Raw genomic sequence first — 25,421 nt, forward strand, 5'->3', positions numbered from 1 at the left:
CAATTCGTGTAACGGGTAGACTATCTACGATTCAAATGTTATGGCGTTATTTAATTTTTAAATCAATTTAAAATGATTTGATTGTTTATGTTAATAAAATTATTTGAAGATACTATAATGTGGACTCTCTTATATATGGCGTCTCCTTTCTTCGGGTCTTAAACCAGGTCCCACGATTTAGCCATCGCCTTTGTAGTTTTTTTTCGTTTATGAATGTTATTTAGGTATTTTTAAATAGATATACCATAATCCGAATAAAAGTGGCACACTATTCAATACATTATGTACATCATTCTGGAATAACAATATTTTTATAATAAACAACTTTTAACAAATTCCTTTGTAACTAAAATTCACCGGATTACAATTATATTAGCAAGAAAGTTAATAGTTTAATCAACTCATAAACATAATATAATAATTAGTACTGATATTTAAAAAATATTTTTTTTATGGAATCAATTAATAATATATTTTAAATAACTTAATGGTATACATATTATACATTATTTGATTATTTAATTAATAAAAGGCATGTAGTAATACAAAAAGTTAGATTTTTATAGGCTGATAACTCGTTCTTTTTAATAATTCGAAATAAGATATATTTTTTTCAACCTTGCAACTGATAGATTTTTTTTTGTTTAATAAACTAGAAACTACCATTCGTGCAAAATATTATAAACATGTATGAATGCACTATATTATATTTACGTTAAAATGCGTAAAATATAATCGGAATACTTATTTAATTTTAATAACCACTAAAAACAGTATTATCTTTATGTATACCTATATACTGTGTATAGGTCGCTATCAGTGTATTAAAAAGAGATAGGACGCTATCAATGTATGAAAAAGAAACAAGTCTCTTATTGGTTCGCATTGTCGCAATCAGGCAACAACCCTCCACCTTCCCTGGTGGGGACGACTGTATCATCCCTCTTGTCACATCGCCAGTAGAGACGCAACAGCCATCTCAGCCATAGCCATCGCAGCAACAACTCCTTTTCAATACCGGTTCCTGCCAACGGCAACTGAACTTCTTTTAACAAGCAGTAATCAGAGCGGTGTTTTCTCATTTCAACCACGTTTTTTGAGTACCCACTTTGTATTACTTAATCCTTCGACAGTTAAAATCAGGTAAGATATGCATTTATTTACATAAAATTATTGTATTGTATATTTTCTAGTGTATCTTATAAAATTTTTAAATAAATAACCTTGAGATTTGAGAACCCTTTGAAAATCCGGTGGAAGATAATATAGTGTTATTTTAATATCCGTTTCTTATAATATTTTCCAGCACTTATAAGTATAATTCATTTAAAAACCATATTTTTGAATACTTTTTATGTATCTAAATCAAAATTCAAACATGTGGTTTTCCAGTTATTAAAGAATAATGATCTATGTAAATAGCCCGTGTACCGAATATTTTTTTTTTATATATATTTATTAAACATAAGTTCTAACAACAAGGGTGAAATATATTTTTACATAATATTATAATATGCTATTTCGTAATTACAAATAATATTACTATAGAATCACTCTGTATACATCTAGGCTTTGTTGGTTACATTTTGGCCTTGGAAAGAGAGTGTGCAAACAAACTAACATAATACACACACACACACACACACATATAGGGTGTATCAAAAGTCTTCATCCGATTACAAATTTATACAGCTCGGCCAACGTTAGCCACTAGTAAACGACCCATATACTAATGAAAAGATTAGATAACCAAGTTTATTTTAAGTTATCTTTCGATTAGTATATGGGTGATTTACCTGCGGCTAACGATTTTCGAGCTATATAAATTTGTAATCGGATGAAGACTTTTGAAACACTCTGTGTATATATATATATACATGTCGTATGGTATACGAGCAGCTGGCAGGCGGGAACAATGCAACATCGGAGCGCACATAACACCGGTTGACACAAATACGCGTCTATACAATAAATTCCATGCGTTGTGGAGTCGTTTGAGTAGGGGCATAAACCGGGACGACCCCATATTTAGGTTAGGGATCGTCCATATTGAATTACATTTTTTGTGGCAACCTACAATAATAACGTATACATCTTACTATGGTAAATTATTTTCAAAGCCTTAAAACGCCAATGCCGTTTCAATATTGTCCGATGTTTTCGTATAGAAGGCATCACCGTCCACCCGACCGGTAGACATAATAAGTGAATGATATTATTATTATTACTATTACCATCATCCTGAGATTTAGCGTCTCAATGTACGGTTTCCCTGCAGCGTCCAGACGCGGCGTCATGACGCCGTGCTCTTCCACTCTTTGACGCTGCGGGGAAACCGCACCCTATTAACCGTTTGGTTGACTAATGTTCCGCGCTTTTCATATTGCCGCGTAAACATTGGCTGTTATCTATATTATACTGATATTAAAATATTATAAATTTATAGATAAGATTTTGAACGCGAAGAAAAGACTTCTGTTTTGGTTTCAAATTTCAACGACTGTTAAGTTTATGTGAGTACTTCACTAATAAATAATACTTAATTTTAAAACATATTATGTTAAATTGTAATAGTTATAATAACTGGAAAGTCATAATTCAATATAATATTTAAATAAAGTAATAACTATTATAAAATAATTATTATTGTTATTGGATGTTCACACATTTTACGTCATACCTATACTGTGATACCAATTAATTTGTCTCAAATGTAAAAGGGTAAATACCTTATATCTAAACAAAAATAAAAATAAAATAATATTAATTTTAGTTTTCAAGTAGTAAAAAATCACAGGTGGAATTTACATGCGCTTTTTAAGCAGTACTTACTTTAGGTAGATAACAATACATAAATTAGAAATCAAACTACTTATTTGTTTTAAACCACCGAGTATTACAAGATATAGAGTTGTCTGCAAGAGTTGTACCTGCTATAGCCGCCATGTGTATCTTTAGAAAATGCTTATTTATGAATTATTTAGTATAATTTAAATAACTTCTGACTTCTAATTAAACCTGACAATAATTACATTTTTTTGATATCAGTTCTTTTAAATTTATTTAAGAAAACGTCGTACTACTCGTACCCGAATGAATCATAATTGATTTTTTTCTTGCAGTTATGTCATTTAAAAAAAATTGAAGTAAAAATGTAAATCATATCAGATTTATTCATACTCCTAATAGGTAACCTAACCCGCGTGTATTGTCTCTATTTTACTAATGCATACTATAGTAGTATAGTACTATAACTATACTAAAATATACATCTAGCAGTTTCAATTTAGTGTGTTTAGCTTATATATTAGAGTGAAATAGCCTATTATCAAACTTAAAAGGAAAAAACTGTGTTCTTTTATTATTTTTTACCGCGGTTAAATGTTCTTTAGCCATGGTTTTTACAATATTTTAATTTTTAGTAAATAATAATAAATAATCATAACTCGCTTTATAAGTAAAAAATACCATAAAATACAACGAGAGACCATAGATAATGTTGTTATCATAAAGTTTGACAATAGTTCATTTCATTCTTATAATCTTATACATAGGATGTCACTATGTCAACGCAATATTGGTTTTCTCTCTCTGACTCATGTACAACATTGATAAAACGTTTTCGCCTAAAATCTTTTTTTATGGTTATTGAGTGATCTTAGAGTAAAATCACCTATTACAATAACTATAGAGAATAATATTTTTAAGGGAAGATATATCGGTTTTATATTTTATTGTTATTTAATTTTGTATTCAACATTAAAAATAAAAATTTAAATTATGTTTAAATTGTTTTAAGACAATATTTAAACAAATCGATGTCATACCCTCAAAAATATTAATCTCTATCGTTTTTGTAATAGGCGATTTTACTCTAAAATTACTCAAAACTATAAGAAAAATAATGTAATATAAAAATAATATACATATTTTTAATGGGTTTATATGAGAAATCCGCTATAATTAGTATAGTGTCTAAAAAATCTTTCAACTTTCCATATTTTAATCTATAGTTTATGTGAATTGTAATTCAACAAACTATGGCAGGTTAGGTTAGTTAGTGCTTATATTAAAATAAAAGTAATAATTATGTCTTAGTCATATTAAAATAATATATTATTTGTAAAATAGGCATATTTTTTTAAATATAAAAAGTAGTATTATGTTCTTAATTTTAAACAAAAATAATAATTTTGGATAATTTTTTACATTAACTAAGATAGTATAGTATAGTTTGTTGTAATCAATAAATAAATTATAAGATTATCTATCATAATAATTGTAGGCACACTGGCGGTTTTGTGTTAATCTAAATGAACATGAAATGCCATAAAAATCATAAAATTCAAAAAAATTTAATTTGGTATATCTATTTGTTATAGCACAAAACATTGGCCTTATATTATTAATGTATTTTTTTTTGTCTCAGCTTCAATGTTTAGGCCCATTGCTGAAATTCATACGTCCTTCCATTTTTCTCAATCCATTGCTACCTCCTTGTAATTTTCAACTCCTAGCGTTGTTAGATCCTTTAAGATTTTATCAAACCACTGTTGTTTAGGTCTTCTTAGCAGCCTCTTTCTTTATAGTTTCAAACTTTGGACCAATTTGCAATTATGTTAGACCGTAGTATGTGGCCTAGCTTACTTAGTATTTTGGCTCTAATTACCACAGTTATATTAGGTTCTTCAATAGCATTATATACTTCTTCATTTGATCTTATTTCATACCTTTTTTTTAAATATACATTATTCTAATAAATTAATTCATATATTTCAGTAAAAATGTTTTCTTGTGAGATTTGTAAAGAACTTGTAGGAGAGTCTACCTACTCGACACCATGTGGCCACGTTTTCCACCTTAAGTGTATTACAACATGGTTAAATAGGTAAAACAAATTTTTATGTTGCCAAGTACATTTATTGTTTGAAAAAAATGTTAATTGTTATGTTATTTTTGGTTCAAAGGTCAGCAACATGTCCTAACTGCCGATCCAATGTCATATCTACAGACTTGATCAAACTGTTTATGCTGGAAGATGAAAGATTTCAAGTCAAGACCAAGGAAGAACTGGACTTATTAATGTAAGTAATTTAGCACGTTAGCTAAACAAAATAAAATATAGAATTTTATTATTAAAAATTGAATATCAATGTTTAGTACTTCTTTAAATCATAATAATTTTTATTAAAAATAAAATCTATTTAATATGTATTTGTTTCAGTTTGTAATAAAAAAAAAAAAAATACCTTCAATTAAACAAATTTACAATTTTGTTTTCTACTTCTATTTATTAATATGATAAAAAATAAAATTAATTAAATTTGACATCATTAATAATTTATTACAAAAACAAAATACCAAAACAAATGAACAAGATAAATGTATAAAAATGTCATTACATATTACAGAAACCCTAAAGACACTTATCAATTTATTTGTATAACTAATATAAAAATTTTATTCTTAGGAGGAAATTACGATCGCTGAGACAGACAAATGTGAGTAATGTAATTACTCTAAGGTATATGAAAAGAAAATTAAATACCTTGCAGACCAGCTTAAAAGAAAGCCAGAACACTAGTAATCAATTGCGAAATGCTTATAAAAATATCAAAGAGCAATTAGACAATTTTAATACCGATGAAATAAAGACACCTAAAATAGTGTAAGTGATTCTGATAGTTCTTGAAATAATGCATTTACTTAACTTTCATACTTTATTATGTAATGTTACTTATTTCTTTTTTTATACAAAACAGTACAATTGATAAATATAATAAAGAGAAGTACAAAAATGAAGTTTTAAAAAAAGAAATGTATGAATTACAAGCAATAAATTCAGTTGAGCTCAAGTATGTAAATGTTTATTTGTTTAATTTAATTCTGTAAGGTTTAATTATAATTGAGTATTGACAAAGTGTATTGATTTTATTTTATCTATCAATTAGCAAATTAAAATCTGAAAGAATAATTTTGAAAGCAGAAAATGATCATTATCAAAGTTACAATTATAGAAAACCAAATAGATCAAAGGTATGTTTAGTATTTCTATTATGTTCTTTTATAATAAAAAATAATGTATTGTAATCTATATGATTGTTTAGCCTTCAATTTAAATTGTTTTTTTTTTTTTTAAAGCAAATAAAAACTTAATTTAGTTAGTCAAATGTTATGAGTGCTTAAGTGATTTCTTCAACATAGATATGTATATTAAATTGAAGGTCATCCAGCAAAAGATTAAATGTTATTTATTAACTGCATTTTTTTGAACTAATTTAAGAGTATATTTCAGGTTAAAACTCGGAACAAAAATATGACTACAGATGAAATACCTCCCATATTACAGCTCAAGTTTAAACGTAAGATAAACAAAAATAATTTTCTTATATACAAAATATTCTATTGAAAAAACAATAACATAAATATAAGCTAAATTAAATAAACAAATTAAATTTTATTATTATATCAGATATCTATTTGTGTTTTATTAAAAATAAATAAGTAAATAGTAAGTGGCCTACACCGGGCAGTACTAAGAAAAAAACTTATAACTTGCAAAATGTAAATATTTTAGGGAAAATGCCTACATGTCTTGCCCATTTTGAACTAGTCCTTTAAATTATTATAGTTTGTTTATTAACAGTTTATACTTTGAAATTTTATTTTTTAACAATAACAATCTATAAATTCACAGTTAGAGATCAATATTAATGATATTATAGAAAACATATACAATTTATCAATAATTTTTATGATTAAACTAGAATTAAGTAAAAAAAAAAATTTATAACATTAAATTAATTTGGTGCCAACTAAACCATTTACACATTCCAACTCTTCAAATATTGTATTTTATAGATTATAGATTTTCTATTTTAAATAAAAAGAAAAAAAGAATATATTTAAAATGAAACTAATTTCTGCTTATTTCTTTAAATAACAATAATTTTTACTACATATTGCAATACTGAAAAACAATTTTTCTCGTATGGAGAATTAATTTTTTTAAGTGTTAGATCTAAAGTTACAATATTTGTCTTTGTTGTACCGCCATTGATTTTGCAATCAATTTTATTATATTTTTATCATTACAACTGACTAATTATTTACTTCCTAGCTTTCTATAAAAAATATATAAAATATTATATTAACTTTTAATACCTTCTAATTTTATATAAAAATATATCTACTAAATTATTATATAATATAATATAAAGATCGAAGTTATTACAGTTATTTACTTTTTAATTCTCAGAACCTCTTGTGGAAGGATTTTTATCAAACTGTCACTTTTGGATTATTAATGAACATAAAGAACTTCTGGGTGATTCATATCACTTACATTTTAATGAACACCGTTTAATAGAACATGGTGCTACTGTGGCTTACGAATACTCAAGTAAGGTAACCCATGTGCTTTGCAACAGCCAGAAGAATTCAGAAGTTCTTAAAGTAAAAACAATATTTTGATATCTTATGCAAATAAATATTTATTGATATCCTATTTTTTTCAGGGTTTATCAGAGTATAAAAAATGCGTGACTGATTACTGGTTGAGCGATATTATTAGTGAAAAAAAAATGATACAACCTTGGTTAGCTCATCATTTCCCAATACCATACAGGTAAAATATTTTTTGTTATTTTTATACATAATATATATATTGCAGTAATTACTCAATCCTGTTCTATCTATATTTTCCTTTATACAAATTACAAAGTCTACTTACTAAAATTCAATTTTGTTTGTATTTTTCAATCTGATTTTTATAATCAACTTTGCAATAAATAAAGTCTAATTTATTTTATTGTCAGACAAATATAAATTATTACCTATAGAGTATAGACTAAATTTATATTTATTTTTTTTTCATCATAAGAAATTATTTAACATAGATAGCTTATGTGATTACTACCTTACTCTGTAGTGCTACTTTTCAATTTTGAGCAAGTACATTTGTCAGCCTAGAATATTTTGTATTATATTTATATTGCAATTAGTAATTTATTTTACTATTAGTATTATGGTAGTGGGTAGGCTAATTTAACTAAAACAATTGAATTTATTGTACCTATTAAATTATTTTGAGAGTACTTACTAGTAATTCATAGCACTTAAATAAAAAAATTATTTTTTCAAAGTACTATCCAAATTCAATTTATGCATATAAGCTATTCTACATGTATTATTATGTTTCAGCTACAATAATTTACCATGTAAATACAACCAGATAGCAATCGTGAACTTTGAAAAAAATGAATATCATAGAGTTAAAGCGATGGCTGAATTTGTGGGTGCTTGCATTAATAATAAAATTTCCCATAAAACTGATATTGTTATAAGCCAAAAGTAAGATGTTATTATTAATATACTTTATAATCATAAATTATCAGTGTTGGGTAGTAGTACTAGTAACCAACAAAACTAATACATTACGATACCACTATTACTTTTGCATTATGTGATATTGTAAGAATTCTTTCCGTGTACCAAAAAGGTGATGAAAATTATTTTTAACAATCAATTCCTATAAAATAATGTTTTATTTATTGTTTTGACTTAATTTGAATATTTTAAATTGAAAAAATAATAATAATACTTTGAAATACTCGTATATTCATATGATGGGAAAACAAATAAATATATTATGTATATGGAGTGATTTATTTAACTTAATTTACAAATGTTTTTTCAAAAAAAATTATACTTATAAGTATTTCTTATTATTATAATTTTTTAAGTTTTTGTCTCTTGAATGACACTATATATTTTTAATTTTATATTTCGAAGCAAAATATATTTTTGAGTTATTCAATTTATCAAAATCGAACTTAAGACAATTCATTTGTTGGTTATAACTATAAGTATTTTAAGTTTAGATGAGTAATGTAGTGGATCAATTTCAAATTGTAACTCTAAACTACTTATCCGATAGTCAAATTTTACATTTTAATGAAATACTCCAATAAATATTTTTCTTTAATAGCAACATGAAGGGCTTCAGGGTACATGCTGCTCGGCATACACCTCTCCATTGTTATTTCTCATCTATTTCTTTCACCCATATCACTTAATTTATAGTTAGTAAATCCTTTAGTTCTACGCCTAACTATCTTTGTTTAACCATAAGATTTTATTATTTTTAATTTCTTATACAACATAATTCATTTTACTTATTTATGCTTTCTAAACATGCCCCACCCATTAAATTCTTTTCCTTTTTACAATAGCAATAACATTAGGATGTTAAGTAGATAAAAAGAGAAAAAATATTCTGTTTTCAATTAAAAAATTAAAAATGCATGTTGTTATTAAAAAACAAAATTAATTTCAAACAGTTCCATTAATTTTCCCTAAAATGTTCCATTTAAAGTTGAGTAGTTATTCTTTGCCGCCCTGTGTCAAAGACCATGGCTCACGTGTGTATTTTACTAATGGATACAAACAAGAGGTATACAGGTTCTGTTTAATAGTTTAAAACAGAAGTCTATATAATGTTAATTCCTAAGTATTTCAATTTATCAATTTGTCCAAAGGAGTAGGGGTCTACTTTTGGTTCTGCTTTATTTACCATATGTCTAATCTTTACTAGGTACTTGAGTTTTTCTTATTGATGACAAGGTTCATTCTGTATCCAAATTCAATTAATTTCAGTGTGACCTTAACTACATCATTCGATTATTTACCTAGCAATAATAATATTATCATACAAACAAATTATAAAAATAAAAATAGTATGAAATTTAATGTTTTTCTTTTTGAATCCATTATACTTAAAAATAAACAACATTACTATAGTACTATATTATTAAAATTTACAAGCAAAAAGTTACCACTAAAAACATAATATAATTTAAACCCATAATGCCACACCTACTTATAATATTAAATAATAATTTAAATAAAGACTAAAGGTTTAGTGATAATTTTCTTTTTATAATATATTAGATTAGAAAATATCGACAATACCTAGTCATAAGTCAATACTCAATTAGAACACTACATAATTCATTAAGTCAATGATGTACTAATTATTTAAGATTATTATTAAAATGTTTAGTCTTTAAGAATAATAAAATAAAATAATGTTTAATAAAGTCTATTATTTAATTAAAACTATATGATTTTCTACCAAACATTTAGCTATTTAATAATAATTATATGTACTTAAATTTTTAATTATAGATTAGAAGGTGAAATGATAAAAAGAGCTAATGCTTTAAAAATACCAACAGTAAATGTTCAATGGATAAATGATATAATTCTCGGTGAAGAAATTAGTGTAATAGACTCAAATAATACAAAATACCAACAATTTGATTTGTCTGATCCATTTTCAATTAATTATGTCAGGGTATCACATCTAATGGGTATGCTATCAATGAATTTGTTTTTCATATATTGTACATTGTTTTTTGTTTTATAAAAGTTGTCTACTCAATATTCAATATTTATAATTCATAACTATTTTGTAATAAGTAATTAGATAAAAATGTCTGAAAATAGTTATAAATTTCATTGATTTCAGAGGCTTGGAAAGAACGTTCACGAGTTCATTGTATAAAAATTGATTCTGATAGTAAAACAATGAAAACATGTTGTATACATGATTTTACAAAATCTAATGATGATGGTGAGAGTAACAAAAGGTAAACTATCTCACTTTTTTTTAAATTATAATATAATACACAGACGCATATAAAAAAGGTAGAAATCGTCATAATCAATTTTTTTCAGAAATAAAAAAACAAAATATAACAGTTGATGCTAAAGAAGATGATCAAATTTCTATGTATATACATGATTAGCTACTTGAAAGTAAATTTCTAGATACTTATATTTATACTTAATCTTTTTATATTAAATATATTATTTTAAAAAGGTTTTATAGTACAGGAAAAATTAATTCAGCTGATTAAAATTGTGTTTCCAACAAGATGTGCTATCTTCATTATCATCATTATAGGCGTGCATACAAGATTTCCAGTATGGGTAACTGCCTATCCTACTAGCTAATTAAAAAGAAATGTTGAATCAAGACTGATATTTATATTATTTTTAAAAATACAATAATAATCGACAAACATTGTTTTACTTAAAATACACAAATTATTTTTATAAGATATATTATTTCAATAATTAAGAATTTAATTAATTGTTCTTTTCATTGGAGGTCTGAGACTTAAGAGGCCCAAGTGGCCAGGTGAGTAAGTTTTTGGGAAGCCTTAAACTATAGTATCTTAATAAACACAAATAAATTTAATAAAATGAATAACATTAAATTATTACAAAATGTAATGAAATGTTTTTGATGTGTAACATATAAAACTACTAGATAGCTAATTACCTAATACATTGAAGCATTGCAGCTATATGTCAACAGGACAGTGTTTAAAAAATACATTAAACAAAAAGAATAAAGATATCTATATTGATAAGAACATAAATGTAACAATAATATTGTCTAGTCATCTATCTAATTAATAATTATCTTATGACTAGATCTAATTAAGTAATATGATAATATAAATTACTTAAGTATTATAATTTTAAACTTTTTAATACAAAATTAAATTATTTTAAAAATACCAAGTGTCGTATACGTCATGCAATGGCTTGACGTATAGAATAGGTATCTCAGTATCCCATTCCTAAACCGTCAAACAAGTAGTATCGATACCTGCGGTAAGTGCTTACTCAACAATCCTTTGGTGACCACGATAAGGAGTAATACACAAAGGATAATTTAATAATACCTCGCAGAATTTATACTTTATAACTAAGGTTGCTTTACTCTCAAACAACTGACCACGATAACGAGTACTGGAAGAGAAATACAGTATTATAGTGTCTTGCTATTTTCTACATAAGTGTTTCCTCACCACAAACGCTTTGGTACGTACCTTGAATGAAACAATAATTAAAAGATATTAAAATAAACAGTTGTTAGCTGTAACACACTACAACTGCCTAATCGCTCTGTTCTTGTCGTTGCCATCTATAATTTTATTATTAAGTTTTGTTTAATCGGCATTTATTAACTCCCGCTCCGTGTATAAAATATTTCATTATATATACAACATTACAACACAAGTTAATATTTTAAATTTTGAGCAGATGAATATATTGATTTTATCAAGATGTGAGTGTGTACACAATAAATAGATGGAAAAAATCTTTGATTTTCAACTTTAAGGGTGATTACCAAAATATTTTCAAATTCCATTTATAATTATGTCTTGAAATCATCTGGTTCGACATTAATCGGCAGTACAATGTTAATATAACTCTTTCTTAATTATTTTCCTCAATCAGTTTTTAATAATATTTTATTCAGAAAACACTTGATCACACTTATTTTTAGTGAAGAATAGGGTAACAATATATTTGTGTGTAGAGTTTAAGTTCAAAAATGCAATCATAATACATAATAACAATAATAACATGGTATTGAAATAATTAATATATCATTTTAAAATTAAATGGTGCATAATAATATTTTATGTTAAACACAATCATGTCTTTTATACTATATAGTATATAGGTATGTCAATTTTTTTTACCTGCGTGGCTGCATATAATAATTTGAATTCATACTATTTATTGTTATTATTTTTATTATTTAAAACATGTTATTATTAATGTTCTTTGAATTCATAAATCTGAATTATAGGCATGTAAAATATAATTAAACAATATTACAACAATATAATATAACCATAGTATAGACTGAATATGACTGTTTAAATAATTTTTTTAAAGTAAAGATTAATTTAACTATCTTATAATTTTTACCGTTACTATTATTTGTTTTTTCAATATTTATTTAATACTTTTTAACGAAATTATAAAAAATAAAAACATCTTATTTTTAAGATTTTATGCGTGTATTAATTCTTTGTCTAAGTATAACATACTGTTTTACTTTTAGTAAAATAAATTACTTTTTAATACAAATATATCTTAAAATATATTTAGTAGGATTAGTATAGGCAGACAGATCATCGATCCTAATTCTTTTTTGTATGTAACGATTTATTATTGAATTCAAAATTAAAATATTCCTGTATTACAGTGACTAACTTAATGACGAGATACACTCGACACATACTTACTAAAAGGTACTAAGAGGTAACCACTTATCCTACTTTCCACTATTTTTTCACTAGCATTATTGCTAGTACAGCAAAGTGATTTTAACATTTTAAATAGTTTTGAAGTGCACATAAATTTGTTAAACAAATTTCACATTTAATATTTCTCATTGTACTGCAATTATTGTGTCCTATATTGCACTTAACAATAATGATCATGTGCCTAATCAATGCATTTCACTCTTTTGTGTATCATATTAAATGCACATTAAATATATCTCTATAGCATGCTTACATAAGTATTAAATTGATGTACCTATTACAATAGTCAATAATAACTTCTTGTACCAACTTACTTCAATATCATCATCATTCGTCAAGGTACGTACACAATATTGTATATTTATTATAGTTGTACTAGTTGTAGACTTGTAGACACTTGTAGTCAACAGTAGAGAAGTTTTTCATTATTCAATTTTTTGTGGGAAGTTTTGTAAACAATAACTGTGGAAATTATGTATTAATCTAGTTTTTTAACAATTCTGGAAAATTGTAATGTTTTACTTGTATTGAGATTTGTTGTATATTTTAGAACAACCGTGGGTAAAAGGCGTCGTTATCACACTGCCATCAGTATCAAACAGACGTTATCACTAATCACCAACATTATGATAACAACATTTTGAAAAATGACCGTACATAATAACGAATGATAATGATTACACAACATTTATTAAAATAATAATAATTTAATTTACAGTTGTACTACACTACAACAGCCGTGTTGGGTAGTACATAATTATTTAAATGTAAACATATTTTACACATTCGACGGTCGTGCCATCAGAATCACATCGCGTTACTGTACGACGGGTATCGTCGTCGTTGCCTACGGTTTTGCTTCACTGAAGTACTCGCAACAACGATGGCGTTAAACTTGGATATACAACTGAAGCGGTCCAACAAGGTGTATCGCGAAGGCGTAAGTATGCGCTTACTCTCGTACATGGCTGTCAATAATATCGTAATCGGTAAAACTATTCACAGGACACGATTGCCGGTGTGGTGATCATCGACACCCCAACGGAAGTCAAACACGAAGGCGTCTCCATGACCATTGAGGGCACAGTCGACCTGCAGATCAGCACTCAAAACGTAGGTGCTTTCGACGCTTTCTACAATTCTGTGAAGGTACATACGTATGCGTGGCCGTATCACATTGATGTTGCTAAAAATTGTCTTTAAATTTTTAGCCGGTGCAATTGATGATGTGCTCGTTGGAAATAGCCCGCGCCGGCCGGTTACTGGGCGGTACCACTGAAATACCATTTGAAGCGCCCGTCACGCCTCTCCTGAACAAAGTTCTGTACGAGTCCTATCATGGTGTCTTCATTAACGTCCAGTATCTGCTGAAAGCTGTTATCAAGAGGAATTTTCTAAATAAGGACATTCACAAAACGCTTGAATTTGTCGTCGAAAACACTGTAGGTAAACATTGGTGAATGCTAAAAACCATTCCTCAATAAGTGAGTGTTTTTATTTTTTACGGTTTTATAGCCATGTTTAAATGTGCTGTCATCTAAAGTGGACAAGTTTGTGATAAATCATAATACTTTGGCAAACGTTAATGATAGTTCCAATATACCAAAGTTTCATATCGTCGGTTCAATTGATTCGGTTATCTGTTCAATTATGCAGCCATTTACAGGAGAAGTGAGATATGATGTGTACTGTTTTTGATTACTTGGGACCATTCTTATAATTTCCGGTTAACTGTTTAAAAACTTAACTGGACATTGCAAGAATAGCTCTTAATAGTTAATTTAAATATTTGTATTACAATTTCTAGGTGAAAATTGAACATTCTGATATCCCCATTAAATCAATTGATGTACAATTGGTGCGCGTTGAGACTTGTGGTTGTGCCGAAGGTTTCTCAAAAGATGGTAATTTTTTTATTTTCACTTAAGTGAACGCTACATTTTCATGTATTATCTCAGTCATAGAAACCTATAACGATAGTAAATTTGCATTCAGTAGAACTGATTTTGTGTTGTTAGCTTTAATAGAAGAGTGAATTAACCTATTATCAAAGTTAAAGGTAAGAACATAATACATGTTTTCTCATCAGTTTTCTACAATACTTTAATTTTTAAATGAGATAATTATATAAATTATTATTTAAAAATACTCATAATTCACTTAAAAAATAAAGAATTGTAAAAACTGTTGAGAAAGCACGAATAATGTTCCTACTTTTAAGTATAATAATAGATTATTTCACTCTTAATATTCAAGCTAAATATACAAAATTGAAACTGCTAAACATATGTTTTGGTATGGTATGTGGTTTCTATGATGGAGACAACACATGTAAGTACCTAACCTCTTATAAAAAATATTAAAATTGTATTAATTCATTATGAAAAAATTCTATAGCCACTGAAATTCAAAACATTCAAATTGCTGAAGGAAATGTATCAACGGGTATTTCAATTCCAATTTACATGATTTTTCCAAGATTGTTTTCTTGTTCCACCACAAAAACAACAAATTTCAAAATAGGTAAATCTTTATCAAATAACGATTTTTACATGAATTTAAACTATTTATTACTGTTTATATACTCGTAGGCATATTTAAAGTGAAGGATAATCTAGGTGTTACAGATTATAGAATGACCAACATATTTTTATTAGAAATTTAATAATATATTTTTTTATGATACATAACAATGAAAAAACTAGAATTAGTACTAAATTTGTTACAAAGATTTCCGTATACTGTGTAACTAGATAAATATGTTTATTACAGAAATCTGTAGCTCACATTTCATGGTAAACATAATAAACATTCGCATAATAAATAATAATTAATAACGATTCTTCATTGAAAACTATTATCTATATTTTATTAAAAAATTTGTTAATTGTAATAAAAATTATAATGCCAAGTTAGTAAACAATCAATAATCATTTAAGAGGACATAGTACCCACATATATTTGTTTTACACATTACAAATATAATAAAAATAATTATTTTATTCAAATTAAAAAAATGATAATTTTAGCACAATAAAATCTTTAGCACCTGTTAAACTCCTCCATAAAATTAATTTTTAAATATGCCTTTATTGAATTGTATTTTTGAATGATGATATAATGAGTTCTACATAGTTATCATTAAACTATTTGAAACCTAATAAGAAATATGTACAATTTAAATCATTCTTTTTTAAAAAAAATTTATTTTTATTTTAATTATTTTGTATGTTACGTTACGATTTGATCGATTCATACATCAATATAGGAATTAATACATAATTATTCAAGTAAAAAAATCTTTATTTAATTTAAACTCAAGTACAAAAATACAATATTTGTAAAAGATAGGCTGTTTGGTGAGTATGTGGTGTTAGGACTTAACTCCAAAATACTTATAAACAAGACCATGAATAGTGTTTCGACCAGCTTTTCAATGTCTCTAATATCTAATAGTATTCTTGTTGATTTGTATCCTTATCTGCGGGTCTATGGGTTTCGATTTTTCCAAGAAGTATGCAACGTGTAAACATACTTGTTATATATGAACATACTAATGTTTAAATTAAATAATACAATGTTCACAATATTCGTCCTGACCTTAACATGCTTGTTATTAATTAAATATAAAAACATGTTGTCACACCATACAATATTTTTAAATATTAAAATGACGTTAGATTAAAAACTAGTTATCTTAGAAATCTCACGTCTCAACTTCTTAGCATATAATTGAAATTTAGCCTGTTTCAAAGTAGACTTTATCAACATTCCACAATTAAATAATAGAATTATTTACAATCAATTTTTGTTATTATTTATCACTTTGGAGATTATAAAGTTTAAAATGAACTACAACTAATATAGACTGCATGAATTTAAATAGAAGTGTAAATATAAAAAAAAAATACATATTTTGTAGCTTTTAATAATATTTCTAAAATCCTACTTTTAAGGTATTTAGTGCATAAACATATCCGTTCTTTAATGATTTTCGTTTGTATAGATAATTTTGACTCTATTTACTGATTGATTTCATACATTCAATCTTGTTTTTAGTAAAATGTCTATTTATCAATATAAATATATTATGATTTTGTTTTTAATTTTAAGTTTTTTTTCAGAGTTTGAAGTCAACATTTCAGTTATTTTTGTTGACGAACATTTAGTGACTGAAAATTTTCCAATCACTCTCTATAGATGAACTAAAAATTGTTATTTGTATAGTTTTTTAAAAATAAAATTTAAAATATATGTTTTCAAATACTATTGTTTATATATAAAAAATAATTGCCTGTAGAGTATAGATGATAAAAAGAACCCTAAACCGTAATCCCATAAGCCAGCCTGTGGGATAGGGGTAGTGTGGGACTGAACAGTGGACCATAAAATAGTATTCACATTTCTAATGTCTATATTTCTAGTTAAAATAATATTATATAATATATTTTATTATTCATTTATTATTTATTAGTTTATTTAATTTAGTTTAAAATATATCAACCTTTATAGTTTTTTTTAACGAGGAATGCAATAACAATTTAAAAGTATTATTCGATTATTATATGCATAAAAGTTATTTTCAAGGATAAATGCTGTAAGAAAATTGTATGGCATTATTGCTTAAAAATAAATTAGAAAATGAATTGTCTAAAAGACAGAAGTGTTATGCGCAAACACATTTTCTATAAACATATTTATGGCATTTATGCTTAGCAAGTATAAGATGCGGCATTCTTACTTAGTACTTCTTTTTTTTGTAATCTATGGCGTTTTCAAAGAAAGATAATTGAGTTTATAACCTAATCAGTGTAATTTCAGGTTTTCTTTTTCTATAAACATTATGTATAACTAATTAACCTATCAGATCCTCATTTTTTAATTTTTATCGAGTTACGGCACATTTTCTTATTAGAGTAGTATATAGATATGTTATTAATGGGCCTCAAAATGTTTTCACAAAATTGGTGGTGTTTGCCGCTAAAATGGTTGAGAACTACTGCTATAAGCCATTTTTTATTCAGATTATAAAATTATAATCATAATTTCTTATTGTTGCAATGGACATATTTGTTATACTCATTATGTGTAATATTATAACCAATGTTATAATTAAATAACGAAATTCTAAAACATATATTTATTTTCTTAAAATATATTTTGCTTTACTGGTTACATTATTTAGTATAATTTTATTAATAAACATAATTGTATATGAACAATATACAGAGTACATACATACTTGATCAATAGGCTTACATTTTATAATTATTAACTTAAATTGTATGATTATAAATAAAAATAACTGTTATAATTTATTATAAATTATGGTTTTAAAATTAATATGTATTTTGTATTATACACGTACATTAATTTTAATTCAATGTAATTAAAAAATAATAATAAATTAATAAATGTTGTCTTGTTAACTATTTTTCATTACTGAAAAATGTATCATTACGTATTAGGCGATAGTAATAATTTAAAAAAAAAATTAAGTAATGTTATAAAATAGTCTGGGTTTTGCACATTCAAATCAAGTCAGCCACTGAAAATAATAAAATAGGTGTTATTAAAATGTTTACATTATGTAAAGACAGGTGCATATTCATTGCAAATACAAAATGGAATTCAAAATAAACACATACTAAACCTTTAGTATTGATGGCATTTATTATACTCACCATTCATTGGCATTTCATCTATCTGTGTTGAATAATACTGTTCAATATCACGTAAGATTTTAACATCTTCCATCTTTACAAAATTAATTGCCACACCTTTGCGACCAAATCTTCCAGAACGGCCAATTCTATATATAATATATATATAAGTAAATTGAATAAACACTAATAAGTATAGCCTAGACTGACTTTAAAGCAGTGGTTTTTACTTATATTTTAACCATTTTTACTTGCAACACCATTTTTTTTTTTATATATATAACTTATAATTTATTATAGTTTTATGATCTTTTTATTTTTGAAAGAGAAGTTCTGCCACAACCTACTTTTAAAGCTTACTTGACCCAAAATTAGGTCGTGACCCACCGGTTGAAGACCATTAACCTTGAGTTAGCAGAAAAATAAATAAGCAAGACTGAAATTTTGTTGAAAATGTAATTGCTTTTTTCAATAATCAATGATTTTTTAACTAATGTGACAACAACAACAGAAACAATCCATGTTTATCTTACTGTACTTAATACAAATAATTTACCTATGTAAATAAAGTTCACGATTGATGGGTAAATCATAATTTATGACCAATGAAACTTCTTGAACATCAATACCACGAGCCAAAATGTCTGTAGTGATTAAGACTCTTCTGTAAATATTTAAAATATATATATATTAAAGAAATTGTATCATTCATATCTAATAATTTGATATAAGATATTTATTTTAAACATATTAGGTGGTCTTGCAAAAGTAAGCAAAATTCCGTTAAGGAAATGAATTGTTTTTATTTATCACTAAAAGAGGACCTTACTTACTTATAATATTATGAGTAATTTAATTAGAAATTGTAGTTTTAAATAATTTAAAGTACACAAACATAAATATTAAATACCATAGATACTATGTAATACATACAATAATTATACACAATGTAATAAAAATTATAATTTTATTGTTTGAAAATATAGTACTTTAAAAAAAAATAATTTTAATGATCAAAGAATTGTACAAAATATTTTATGTTTAAAAATATATATGCCGCTTTATATAACGTCATAAATCACATTGTTCAACAGCCTATATCTAAAATACAAGTACATTGCTTTTACAATTAAAATAGCTATAGGAAAAAATAATTTTACTTGTAAGTTATGAAATATCAATTATCAATAATTTGATAGTAAGAGATATGGAGTTCGAGTTGGTCGAAAAATTCAAGTATCTAGGAGTGGAATTGAGCGTGTTGGGCAATAACCACAAGAAAATACAAAACGGAATAAACTCAGCTAACAAGTGCTTCTTTGGATTAAAGACAATATTAAAATCTAAACTAGTTTCAATCAAATCTAAACTAACTTTATACAAAGTAATGATATGCCCGATTTTATAAACCCGAAACCTGGGCCACAACCAAAACAGACAAACATAACCTAGCAAAATTTGAGAGAAAGGAGTTACGACAAATTTTTGGCTCCAGAAGAAACCAAAACATGAGAGAATATGAGCGAAGAAACAATGAAGAGGTAATAAGCATGTTAGAGGATTCATATATAATATGAAAAGCAAAAGGATAAGCTGGACAGGGCATGTATGGCAAGGTCGAGAACAGAAAATCGGTCAAGTCACCTGCTAGAAGCCGAAGAGCAAAAGACCACTCGGCCGTACTAGACAAAGATAGATAGACTGAGTTCATAAAAACTTGGATATGATGGGAATCCTGAACAGTGAAGAGCTAGCTACAGATAGAGACAGATGGAGGGAAGTGATGGTTGCGGCGAAGGACCTGAATGGTCTATATTAAGCCAAGAGAAAAAAAAATAAGTTATGAAAATGAATAAGGAATGCATTTAAATTTTATATATTTTTTCAAATATTTGTATTATTTACACGGTAGTAGAAACTATTTCTGGGTAATTAAGAAACAATTCTAATTAAATAGAATAACATATCGTCTTCAACTGTTAGAACATCTGAGGTTTGACAGCATATAGTAAAAACATAATAGATGTAAGAAATTAAATAATTACAATATCTACAAACCCTAACGACTAAGTTGTAACAACTAATAAAACATAATGATATTACAATGTTATACCTATATAAACATAAATAAATCAATACATTTTGTTGTTAAACCTTAAATGGGAGCGGGTCATATTTTCGAATGACGAGTGTTAAAAATGTTATTTGTTCGAATAGTAATGTAATTGAAAAATTATTTGTTCAAATAGATATATGTTTGAAAAGCCGTATGAACGAAAATTATTTATTTAAATTAAAAAGCTATCTAATATTCTAAAAATTAATGGGAAAAAATATATTTGTAAAAATATACCCACGCAGTTATAAATCATTAATTAAAAACTTAAATGATATGCAATTGCTTTTAAAAACTCCAATTCTTCTTTGTTTGATGACCGGATACTAACATTTCAATCTGTGTTTCTGTTTCAGCTTGAATATTTTGCAAGATTGTAATACTTTCCCTACGTGTATACTTTTTACAACTTCTATAGAACACATTTTATTAAAATAGAAAGACAAATTACATAAAACTTATTGAATTCGCCACAAACTAAACTTCAGTACAGACTACAATCACATTTTGTTGTATATACCACATCACTATAGCTATAGTTGTCATAACTAATACCCTATAAGTAATATCATGCTATCTACTATCTATTATCTTTATTATATACATATACGTAAACATTGTAAATTTTTGTTCATCAATTGGCAGTTTCAATAGTGTGCTTTTAGTTTTGATATTAGAATGATTTGACCTAATATCAAACTTTTAGGTAAGAACATTATCTGTGTTCTTTCGTTGGTTGCTAATCGGGTACGTTGTAAAAATGTACGCTTAAAAATAAAGTAATAATATTTAATATATTATTTCATTCATTCATTCAAATTTTTGAACATATTATATCTATTTGAACAAATAATTTATCTTACACTTGTCATTTGAAGACATGTACCCAACCCACTTTTAACATATACAAGACGTATAGATATTAATGATATTATACTGCAGATTGGTGAATAAAATTGTCACATAGAGACATAGGTAAGTATATCAGTAATAATATTAATTATTATTTTAGACTACCTATAGATAGTTAACTCATAAATCTTAATTAAATTTTATTATTGAATACAAAACTTTTAATTTTCTAAATACCAGGCCACTTGGGATCTTTAATTTTATTTTGTTTTTTTTATTTTTATTAATAACAGTTAATTATATTGATGATTACCATCTAAAACTTTTGGAATAGAAAATAAATTTAATTTATATTTAATTTTTTCTCGACTATTATAGTATATTATTATATTATATATTATATTACATTTTGTCATGAATATAGAATCAAAAAATATTTTAAGAACATCAAAATTACTACATGAAAATAGTTTATAAAAAGTAATTTCAGGGGTAATTTCAGAACAATTGCGTTAATAAATAAAATATAATGAAATTACTACTGTTACTGTTATGGGCCATTACAGTGTAATTCATGACATTATAAGAATAATATATATTTATGACATATTATATTTAAACACAAATAATATTATACAACAATTTGTAGACCGCCAAAATTATCCTATTATAAAGCATAATTTCTTGTCGATTTGTAAGTTGACATTCTCTAATAAGTCTAATAATGTAATTGCTAGGAAACACTTACGTTTGTCCAGCATGAAATTCCTTCATTATAACATCTCTCTCTTTTTGTGGCATATCTCCATGCATCGAACTGACTGTGAAGTTAGCTTCCCTCATCTTTTCAGTAAGCCAGTCCACCTAAATAGACAATTATAATGTGGTATAGGTTAGTAATTATTTTCATTTATTTTACATTTAATCACAAACCTTTCTTTTTGTACAACAAAAAATGATTGCTTTAGTTATTGTTAGAGTATCATACAAGTCACACAATGTATCAAATTTCCATTCCTCATGTTCAACTGCTACAAAGAATTGTTTTATATCTTCAAGAGTCAATTCATCACTAAAAATATAATTAATAGTTATGTTTGACTTATTATTTTAAAAATATACGTTAACACAAACCGTTTAACTATTATCCTAAAAGGATTGGTCATGAACTTATTGGTAATTTCTAATATTTCATGTGGCAATGTGGCAGATACTAAGATAACCTAAGAAAATTAAAAAAATTAAAATATTATTCGAACGACTAAAACAAAAATATTGTCAAGTTTAATCATACCTGAGTAGCAGGTGGCAAAAAGCGATATACATCATATATTTGTTTTTTGAATCCTTGATTCAGCATTTCATCTGCTTCATCTAACACTAACATTTTAATGTTACGTGTACGCAATGCTTTACGTCTTATCATATCTATACAAACAATTATAGTTCATTAATATGTTTTTTTTTTTTTTTTTAATAACTACAATATTATACAAACCAAACACACGTCCAGGAGTTCCAGAAACAATGTGTTGACCGAAATCTAATTTTCTCAAATCTTCACCGAGATTGGTACCACCAATACAAGCATGACATTGAACGTTTAAATAATCTCCTAATGCTAAAACTACCTAAATAATAATTTAACTTAATTAATAAATAATTTAAATTCTATACTAAACTATACTCAATTGAAACTAAAATGTATTAATAATGTTTTAATTATTTGAAAACACAGTACCTATTTTGATGTTATTAATAATAATTTTTATTTTTACATTTCTGAACCAATTAAATTATCACTATAAAATGTATCAAAGCAGCTATTTAGAACTTATTTGCATTTCATATTACTACTATGGGTATTAGTATTACACAATAAGGTCATAACTAATTGGTAGAAAAACATGGTGCATTTAAATATTGCATACCTTTCGAGTTTGTATTGCCAACTCACGAGTTGGCGAAAGACATAATACTTGCGTGTCTCTGAGCTCAATGTCAATGGATTGCAACATAGCGATTGAAATTGTAGCTGTCTTGCCAGTACCCGACTGGGCTTGGGCTATAACGTCGCGTCCTTTGACTATCGGCATAATGGCACGCTGTTGGACGGCCGAAGGCCGTTCAAATCCTAAACAAAAAAAAAAGTGCATTTATATTTCTGTATGGTGCGTCCCAATCGGTGCACAGTGGCGGTGTTCAATGATACGAGACTTACCGTACGCGTATATACCGCGAACGAGGTCTTCCCGGAGGTTCATGTCGTCGAACGTAGACAATACCTCGACGCCATCACTGGTATCGAACTCTACGTGCTTTAAATCAATTTCCTTACTTCGGACGGTCATTATGCGAGCGTGCAAATACGACGATAAAAAACGAAAACCGTACGATAAATTCGCTTTCCGATAAATGAGCAATGACAGAAGACTATGCCTGTGACGTCACAACACACGGGGAACAAATGCTTATGATTATGCGATATCGAACATTTCAACCATAATGTTCTTAAACAGTATTCGAAGTGTGCGAATATTAATCAGTCGACACGAGTGTCGAGACGTAAACAGCAAACGCCAAACAGTGATGATTGATTTACGTACACGGCACACCATTGGCTAGTCGTGGACATGGAATAATAAGCGACGGTAGGTAGTGCGGCCATGGAGAATGAAATACACGTCGGACGCTTGCGCATCACTCGCTCGCTCACTGGAGTACACAACTGAGATCGTGAGCGAGTGACTGCGAAGGTGTCAGCACTTCACTCTATTCGATTAATATTGCGTTTGCGTAGTAAATTGTCGACTGACCGCCATTGTTGTATGTGTGCAGGGGAAATATGGTAGTCAGCTTCTTTTGATTTAATTAAAAATTAATAATGTTTTCATTACTTTTATAAACTATCATTTTCGCGACGGTCGACGTTAGTACGTTACGGTGACAGTTGCCTGAGGCCCGTGATTACATGGACAGCGTATTATAAAATAGATGACGACTTACTCCGACTTCCAAACACGTCCACGAGCCGCGAGGACGGAAGTCGGTGGAAAGCCGTGTTGAACGACCACTTGGAGTCGCAGACGGTAGACGAGTATGTGCTGACGTACTGTCATAGGTAAAGACTAAAGGTTATATGTATCTACATGGAAACGGCTATGGGACGTAATTGTCGTAATCTGGTGTTTGAAAGCCGTAATAAACGGGCACCCAGTCTGTCAGAGATATGTTCTCGAAATAAGCGCCAGCAGTAGCGGCGAGAAAGGCAGTTTTCGACTCGTCATTAGATGGGTGGGTATACAAATACAATGGTATGGTCGGTATGGAGTAGTACTAGTAAGTAGTAGCATAGGCGTTCGCAGACTTGAATTTCGGGGGATGCCTACAATAGTTTTAGGCCCTTTCTTAACAACACATGTACGAATAAAAATTATTTAAAATTTTTCTTTTCGTCACAAACTATAGCTAGAATACAATATTTAAATATAAATATAAATATAATAGAAAATAATTAATGAAATATAAATATATAATAAAATACAGACTTTTACTATTAGTAGTTGAAAAGTTAATTGTAACTACTATAGTTTTTACTTGACTGTTTATTGTTTTAATGATAATAATTTATATTTTGAATTATCTTTAATT

General features: G+C 26.9%; 3 protein-coding genes across 5 annotated transcripts; 2 read left to right on the plus strand and 1 right to left on the minus strand.

The window, feature by feature from the left end:
- The first annotated feature begins 1,017 nt into the window (after nt 1-1,017).
- LOC113558526 (PAX-interacting protein 1-like) lies at nt 1,018-11,033 on the plus strand. Of its 2 annotated transcripts, none has more exons than XM_026964008.1 (15): nt 1,018-1,143; nt 2,447-2,513; nt 4,780-4,888; nt 4,968-5,084; nt 5,471-5,668; nt 5,763-5,855; nt 5,952-6,036; nt 6,296-6,362; nt 7,259-7,455; nt 7,518-7,627; nt 8,203-8,352; nt 10,189-10,373; nt 10,532-10,652; nt 10,741-10,821; nt 10,886-11,033. In XM_026964008.1, the coding sequence occupies exons 3-14, from the start codon at nt 4,785-4,787 to the stop codon at nt 10,766-10,768; spliced, it is 1,455 nt and encodes a 484-aa protein (XP_026819809.1). In that variant the 5' UTR covers nt 1,018-1,143; nt 2,447-2,513; nt 4,780-4,784; the 3' UTR covers nt 10,769-10,821; nt 10,886-11,033. The 2 variants fall into 2 exon arrangements, with proteins under 2 accessions (XP_026819809.1, XP_026819810.1); XM_026964009.1 differs by having other exon boundaries at nt 10,895-11,033.
- Nucleotides 11,034-13,809: 2,776 nt separating this feature from the next.
- LOC113559203 (Down syndrome critical region protein 3 homolog) lies at nt 13,810-21,402 on the plus strand. Of its 2 annotated transcripts, none has more exons than XM_026964831.1 (7): nt 13,810-14,079; nt 14,145-14,288; nt 14,351-14,581; nt 14,655-14,810; nt 14,947-15,043; nt 15,537-15,662; nt 21,275-21,402. In XM_026964831.1, the coding sequence occupies exons 1-7, from the start codon at nt 14,023-14,025 to the stop codon at nt 21,277-21,279; spliced, it is 816 nt and encodes a 271-aa protein (XP_026820632.1). In that variant the 5' UTR covers nt 13,810-14,022; the 3' UTR covers nt 21,280-21,402. The 2 variants fall into 2 exon arrangements, with proteins under 2 accessions (XP_026820632.1, XP_026820631.1); XM_026964830.1 differs by lacking the exon at nt 21,275-21,402 and adding an exon at nt 17,264-17,493.
- Nucleotides 18,550-24,312, minus strand: LOC113559202 (eukaryotic initiation factor 4A-III-like). Its single transcript, XM_026964829.1, has 10 exons — nt 23,992-24,312; nt 23,702-23,904; nt 23,269-23,401; nt 23,065-23,198; nt 22,905-22,993; nt 22,704-22,842; nt 22,519-22,634; nt 19,359-19,466; nt 18,824-18,951; nt 18,550-18,687 (listed from the first exon to the last, which is right to left on the minus strand). The coding sequence occupies exons 1-10, from the start codon at nt 24,119-24,121 to the stop codon at nt 18,671-18,673; spliced, it is 1,197 nt and encodes a 398-aa protein (XP_026820630.1). The 5' UTR covers nt 24,122-24,312; the 3' UTR covers nt 18,550-18,670.
- Nucleotides 24,313-25,421: the final 1,109 nt, after the last annotated feature.

This window comes from Rhopalosiphum maidis, chromosome 3, assembly GCF_003676215.2.
Source record: "Rhopalosiphum maidis isolate BTI-1 chromosome 3, ASM367621v3, whole genome shotgun sequence".
Lineage (NCBI taxonomy): Eukaryota > Metazoa > Arthropoda > Insecta > Hemiptera > Aphididae > Rhopalosiphum > Rhopalosiphum maidis.